Source organism: Miscanthus floridulus, chromosome 8 (assembly GCF_019320115.1).
Source record: "Miscanthus floridulus cultivar M001 chromosome 8, ASM1932011v1, whole genome shotgun sequence".
NCBI lineage: Eukaryota > Viridiplantae > Streptophyta > Magnoliopsida > Poales > Poaceae > Miscanthus > Miscanthus floridulus.
Genome location: NC_089587.1, coordinates 174,287,464 through 174,294,950, shown reverse-complemented (window position 1 = coordinate 174,294,950; position 7,487 = coordinate 174,287,464). Strand labels below are relative to the sequence as shown.

Below are 7,487 nucleotides of genomic sequence, written 5' to 3'. Positions count from 1 at the left end.
GTTTGTAGTGTTGAGGGGGGTTTGCATTGAATCCTTTTTTTTTCTCTTGCGAGGAGTTTGCACCAAATACTTGACTTTCTCTAAGTCTGAATCCATATCGTTAAGTTCACATATAGGGCATTGTTTTGAATAGTGAACTAACCTCAAGTTAGCCCTAGGCCATATAAATGAGTGGGCTAATTTTAGTGTAGCCTAACTGGTTGTTAGTCCATGTATCCCGACGACGTGTGACTGATTGCTTGTCTGAATTCTGGAGAAATCTGGATGGTTTGGAGGAATGCCGGAGGAATTTGTGAGAGAAAAATACTATTCCGGATGAAAAAATAAGCATATTAAGCCGGGTTTAAGGGCACGCGAACGGGGCCATGTCAATCACTACTTTGGTCGCCTAAATTCTAGTTCGTAGTGTTACAATCTCACCGAACTGAGCATTCGTTCATTCAGAATGTGAGAAGAGTAGCAGTAATCTCCAGTGAATCATTATGTTCTGCAGTCTGAAAAGGATGTGATTGGATTGGACTATGGAATGCACATTGGAGATTTGTACTGGAGCAGTCAATTATGCCACTTGCCACGCAAGAGCTGCCAAGTGAGAAGAGTAGCAGTACCCTAGCAGCCATCGGCGGAGGAGCGACGTCCACCGGCTGGGCTGGGCGCCACCATCCACCCACCGTTGGGAGTTGGGGACGCTACGCCGCGTTCACTGACAACCGCGGGTTTCGCGTGTGGCCACGGCGCGGCCGCAGCCAATCGTCGCGTCTTCTGCCTGTCCGTCGCCCATCCATGCCGCCTCCCGCCTCGACGCCGGCGACGCACGCGGCCGTGTACGTGGCGGCGGTGCCCCTGCGGGCGCCCAGGGGCCCCGCGCAGCTGCTGATGTCGGCGGGCTACTCGCTGGGCATGTGGGACCTGCAGCACTTCATGGTGCTCCTGCGTCCCGACCCGGCCCTGGCCCAGGCGCTGGTGTTCGATTTCCAGCCGCGTGACCCGGAGGACGCCCTCGCCGCGCTCGCGGTGCTGTCCCGGAGAGAAATCCCTGGTATGGTAAAACCCTTCGCCTTCCTTCGCGGTTGATTGATTGATTCGTGCCATGGCGAGAGCCTATCTGTCCTGTCCTGCCATGGCGAGGATTTATTTGTCCTGCTCCTGCAACTGCAATGGATGGATGGATGTTCAGGCGTGGTTCGTAGAAGGACGCTGCGGAGGGTCCCTGACCGGCGGTGCTGGCTCGTCGGGCACTGCTGCTGCGACGGGGACGACGACGCCGTTGCCGCCGCCGGCAGGTTCAGCGAGCGGTGGCGGACCGGCCTGGTGGTCGGGGAGCACGACTGCCGGGACTACACTAACGGTAATCCGTCAGTGGGGCTCATAGTCATCGACATTGCAAAATCGTCGTGGTACTGCGATCCGTCTCACCGTCTCTTTGTTTTGTTTTGTTTTGTGGATCGACAAGGGCTGGTCGAGGTGCTGACAGGTGAAAAACGTGTCCTGGAGTCGCTCCGATTGGGCGCCAACGGCAGCACCACTAGCGGGGCGGCGCCGCCGTGGTAGCCTGGTGCGAGTGCCTCTCTCTTTCCTTTTTTTTCCCTGTATGTACAACCCCTCCGTTCCTTCGGTCTCGTGGCGCACTAGTGAGTGTGTACTGAATCTCCATCGAGATTGAGATATGGTTTCCAATTCTTGGGTGACGTTGCGTGTGCGCAATCTGATGATGCAATATGAACAACAAAGGCAGCCAAATTAGCCAGAGGTTGCCCGCCTCTGGGTAATTTGGCAGTCTTTGAGGTAACGGGCAACCTCTAGGTAATTTGGCAGTCTTTGTTGTTCAGCCTCGTTGCAGGTTGTCTGATAGAGTTCGTTTTTTTTAGGATGCTTCTGAGTTACTAACTCGTCGTCTTACTCTGCAGATGGATGATCTAAATACCCCACCGTCAGTGTCATCGTGAAGCATGTACGGTCCCTTATCGGATTCTATAACTGGAGACCCAACACCCAAGGCAGAGATCTCAAGGAAATGAGGAGACATTTTCGAAAAAGAAGAAACGAGGAGAGAAACTAAGAAGCTACTCCAGACAAGGCAATGGTGTAACGGAGAAATGAGGTCACTTCGCTGAAGATCAAGGCAAATCTGAAGTAGCATTGCTGATCCATGTAACGGTGAAATCCTTTGGACTAGAAGAAGCTGTTGGCTCAATCTGTTGTCAGCATCTTTTGCCATCTAAAGTTTCTGAACGATGATACACTACACCTCAAATAGTCGAAGTCCTACCTGAACTGAACCCTGGGTCACCCTTCCAACTCCTTCAGAAGAAAACAGAGTCCAATTTTTCCTCAACTTGAGACAACACGTAATGCAACATCCATATTCCATAACATGACAGAGTAAATCTTCCTGTTGAGGGTTGACCCTTGCACCAATGCCTCTCAAGCAGTGGCAAAGCTGTCCCCATATTGTCCTCACCTGGGCTGGGAATGTATGATCACCAACCGCCACTGCTGGCCACCTTTGCCCCTACGTCCCCACCACCTCATCCATCTCATCTCAACCCCAGAAACAACAAACCAATTACCTGCGCTCGCTGTGCTTACTCGTGCCATGACCATGATGACGCCGACAAATGGAGGTAGCTCGGGCGTTGACTAATGCAATGGCTTTTCTCCATTAACCCTTATCCCAAGCCTGAAAGGAGGAGACAGAGTATGTAGGCGAGGCCATTAACCCTCCCTTATCTGGAAGCCTGTGATTGATCCAGAGTCTTATCATCAACTCAATTCTCAGAGGCTATATGATCCACCAACCACACATAAGCGCATCTAGCTCTGTGTGAAGCTATCGATGGCTCCACCGCAGATGGTGCGTGCTGCGTGCCCCTGCCCCACCTGCACAGCCAAATCAGGCAGCAGCCTGTGACATGAACGCAGCAGAGGAAGAAGATACTGTCCGTGTTTAGCTGGCCACCATCACCAATTCGCCATGCATGCTGCAACGAACTTTCTGCCTGCACTGCTGCACCTTAGGTTCTACTTCTACCTGCAGCACTAGCTAATTAAGCGAGCACTATGTGTGGATGTTGGTGAATCAGGCATTCCATCCATGGAGACAATCAGAATCCAGAAGTATTCTTGCATTGGTAAAGGGGAGTTTTGAATGACTCATGCTGCGGCATGACTCATGCTCATTGACAAATTTGGGAAGTTGATGGAAATGCGGTGATCATCATCGCGCCACGTATCCGCGTATCCGGTATGTCTGCAAACGCATACTAGTATATTCAGGAAGATGGTTGCTGTGGATTTTCTGGAGGGCCCTGTTGGCTTGCACAGACTACGCATGAACTGGTGACCGATGATGATGATGGTGATGATGCTCTCACCAGTCACCAGTCACCACAGATAGAAGCTACCAACCATGGTCGTCAAATCTGTTCAGTTCAGACTTCAGACTAGGGGTGCTTCTCAGCTCAAGCCTCAAGTGATCTGCAACAGATGATCTTCTGGCACAGCCGTTCAGTTTTGGTTCACACCTCTGTACCTTCACTGTCAAATCTGATCTGATCTGCTGCGGTGCTGCCCAAGTCGAGGCTCAGGAACATTCTATCACCTGCGGGCTCATGTTGAAATTGTTTCCAATCCAAGTAAATTTGAATAGAGTACACTTATGCGCCTACAGTAAAACTATCACAAAATTACACACAGTTTGCACGGTTTATCATGAAAATACAATTTTTTGCCACGCGCACACCATTAACCCTTTTTGCTAACTGAGGTGAGTTTGGCGTAACCTTCGCCATGCCGACATGTAACGGTCCACGAATTATGTTTTATGAAACAGGAGTGAATTCCAATTACTGGTTATAAATAAAAAAGTTACATGAAAAGGAAAAAAAAAGCCCAAAGATTACACAAATCCTTGTAGCCAAAGTTCTCTGTCTGATGGGAAATACAACTTCTTTGCTCTAAAGATAACATGAGCAAACACATTTTTGAAAACTTCTTTGCAGTACGGCAGAGGAATTATTGAGGACAGAAAGTAACAGAGCAAAGGGTTCTACTTTTTGGTCGAGACCAAAAGATTTTGACCAACCTACCTTTGGTCCTTGGTCTGAGTACCTAATAAGCTTTTGCAGCAGTTTAATTAGCTCAAATTAGGTCAAGTAGTGCCTAGGAATGATATCTTTCGATATTTAGGATCAATGCTACAGAGAGACAAAGATATTGATGAAGATGTTAGCCATAGAATCAAAGCAGGGTGGATGAAGTGGTGGCAAGCATCTGGTGTCCTATGTGACAAAAGGGTACCACAGAAGCTAAAAGGCAAGTTTTATAGGACGGCGATTAGACCTGCTATGTTGTATGGTGCAGAATGTTGGCCTACGAAAAGACGACATGTTCAACAGATAAGTGTCGCGGAAATACGTATGTTGCGTTGGATTTGCGGTCATACAAGAAGGGATCGAGTTCGGAACGATGATATACGTGATAGATTAGGGGTAGCATCAATTGAAGAAAAGCTTGTCCAACACCGGTTGAGATGGTTTGGACATGTCCAACGGAGACCTCCAGAGGCACCGGTGCATAGTGGAATCCTAAGCCGTAACGTGAAGAGAGGCAGAGGAAGACCGAAGTTGACTTGGGTAGAGGCAATAAAAGAAGACTTGAAAGGATGGAATATACCCAAAGACTTAGCCTTAGATAAGAGTGCTTGGAAGACAGCTATTCACGTGCCTGAACCTTATTGCTTCTGTTGGATTTCAACTCTAGCCTACACCAACTTGTTTGGGACTTGAAGGCTTTGTTGTTGTTGTTGTTGTTGTTAGAAATAAAATTGTGGACAACTTCTGAGATTGCAAGTCCGGTCAATTTGTCTTTCTTCATCCCAAAGATCTGTCATAGCGATAGTTGCACATCATTTTTTACTTTCAAAAAGAAAAGATAGTAGCACATCATTTTCGGACCGTATTCTCGAAGAAGAAAGAGCATTTTTGTACCACTGAAACTTCATGTATACAAAAGCTGAAATCCAAGTTCCGAATGCCAAAACTAAACAAAACTCCAAAGAAGGCCAAGAATTACATGGACACGGAGGAGGAATAGAGTGCCAATTCGACATGCAATTTGGTGATTTCTTATCCTTGCCAACGATTCCACATCACAGAACTTTATTGTCCGTCCTAGACACTAGTAGACTAGCTAGTGGGGACCACCGCGTACAAGAATATGAGATACAGTACTCTATACACTATGCACCATCTCAACCTGCTACGTACATATATGTTGTTTAACACCTACATACCCAAACCCAAATGGTACATGCATGCATGGATATACGTATATATATATATATACGTGTATATATATATATATATATATATATATATATATATATATATATATATATATATATATATATATATATATATAGAGAGAGGAACGTAGAATAATCCTACTCTGCAAAGTACGGAGTATATATACGGCTACGCGTAGATGGCGTAGCGCATGCTCTCGCGCACCATGAGGTGGCTGACCTCGTCGGCGCGCGGTCGCCACCCGGTGGCGGCCCACGCCTCCTCGGTCGCGCCGACGTCCTCCCCGTCGAAGCGGATGGCGCACGCCAGCGCCAGCAGCGCCCTGGCCAGGGCGCTGCCTAGCGTCGGCGCCGCCACCGCGCCGCCAGCGGCCGGCGGAGCGGCGGCGCCACCGTCAACGTCGCCGTCTGCACCGAGCGCGCTCTCGTCCACCACCCGCGCCGTCCGCCGCCGCCGGCCCCATCGCAGGCCCTGCCGCACCAGGCCCCACATGATCGATGGCCGACCGGCAAGCAGCAAAAAGACGTACGAGAACCTTAATTCTCCCCTCTCCGCCCTCTCTTTTCCTCCTCAGCACATCCTTACGTGCACGCACGCGCGCTTCTGAGCTCTGAATCTCTCTGGTCTCTCCTAGGTGTGTGTAGTTTGTTGGGTCACGCGGCTCGCACCATGTCCATGGCACCACTCATGCTGTTTGCTAGCTTCTGCTGTCATCTTCCTTGGCTCGGACACGCCATCGTCGACCAGAGCCTAGTACTAGTATATATACAAGGAGGATAGATTCTGCTGCTAGCTATGCGGGAGACTGCTTGACAGGTTAATTAGCTAGTTCATGGAAGCAAGCTAACATCCGTGGGACATGTATATATATATATGGAGGGGAGCATGCTAGAGGAGAGAAGCAGGGGAGGCCGGGACACAGACGATCGAGAGAGAGGCAGAGGACGCAGGAGCGAGAGGGTCTAGGTCGAGGAGGACAAGGCAGAGATAGTGGTGGTGGTGGGGAGAGAGGAGCACTACCCTGGCTAAAGAAAAGCAGGTTAAGCTAGCTATAACGAACTACTCGGTAGTGGGATCGACCGGGCGGGCCTTTAGATCGATGCCACAATAACATGTTTGGTAGAGTCCGGAATTGCTAAATAGGGTTTCACAGAAAAATGAATCTACACTAATCCGATGATGTGATTTTCTGAAAGTAAAAAGTCTACTTAACCTCCTGCCGGTGGTAGTCTACCTCACCCCCTCACATATAAAACCATGTATTTTACACCTTATTAAACTACAAAAAACCATCTAAATAATGTCTAAGGCGGTTTCACTAACGTCATATATTAAGTGAGTGCTCACATGTCTATGAGTCGATAAACAATAGTAAAAAGTCTATATAACGCCCTACAATATCAAGAGTTGATTACATAATCCTCTCAACTATAAAACCTGATATTATAACTCTTAAAGCATATAATATTATTCAAATAATACCTCTGATGGTTTTGTAGGGCTGTTTGGACACCGTATGACAACCCTAATTTGGTTTTGGATAATTGATGAAACCTAAGCACTAACCTTTATCATGAGTGATGATATGAGCTAGGTTGGTGCAATCCAAGTGAGGAACATGGTGGCACCCAAATGGTGATGTTGATCACATGAAATGATGAGATGGCCACATGTGATGATGATCAAGTGCTCAACTTGGAAAAGAAGAAAGAAAAACAAAACCCTATGGAGATCAAGGCAAAGGTATAATTAGGGATTTTGTTTTAGTGATCAAGACACTATAGAGAGTGTGATCACATTTAGGATAGATGGTCGTACTATCAAGAGAGGTTCTTAACTAGACAATTCGGTCATCTAGTGCCACTAGGTGTTGGACTTCATGCATTGCATTTAGGCCTAGTGCACATCGGAGAGCAAGCAAAAATATTTATCAAAAATAATTTGAGAAATGCTAACTTGACTCTAACATGTTTTGAGAAAACACTTTGAGAGTTAGCCTCGCTTGCGGAAAGTTGCTCTAAGTTGCCGTGGAACAAAACACGAAAGAATTTGCAACTTGGGGAAGGGGTTTGGAGCCTGCGTGGCACCGCCACCCATTGTCTGGTGGTACCGCCACCCCTAGGGCGCTGCCCATCTGGATCTGGCAAAGAAGGGCCGAGAGTGGTAGGTTTGGGGTGGTCA

General features: G+C 48.0%; 2 protein-coding genes across 2 annotated transcripts; one reads left to right on the top strand and one right to left on the bottom strand.

Annotated features, from left to right (window-relative positions):
* The first annotated feature begins 546 nt into the window (after positions 1-546).
* Positions 547-2,256, top strand: LOC136477566 (uncharacterized). Its single transcript, XM_066475770.1, has 4 exons — positions 547-1,039; positions 1,178-1,348; positions 1,454-1,555; positions 1,908-2,256. The coding sequence occupies exons 1-3, from the start codon at positions 562-564 to the stop codon at positions 1,549-1,551; spliced, it is 747 nt and encodes a 248-aa protein (XP_066331867.1). The 5' UTR covers positions 547-561; the 3' UTR covers positions 1,552-1,555; positions 1,908-2,256.
* Positions 2,257-5,438: 3,182 nt separating this feature from the next.
* LOC136474055 (uncharacterized) lies at positions 5,439-6,302 on the bottom strand. The gene has a single exon (XM_066471672.1). It carries the CDS (start codon positions 5,796-5,798, stop codon positions 5,475-5,477), a length of 324 nt encoding a protein of 107 aa, XP_066327769.1. The 5' UTR covers positions 5,799-6,302; the 3' UTR covers positions 5,439-5,474.
* Positions 6,303-7,487: the final 1,185 nt, after the last annotated feature.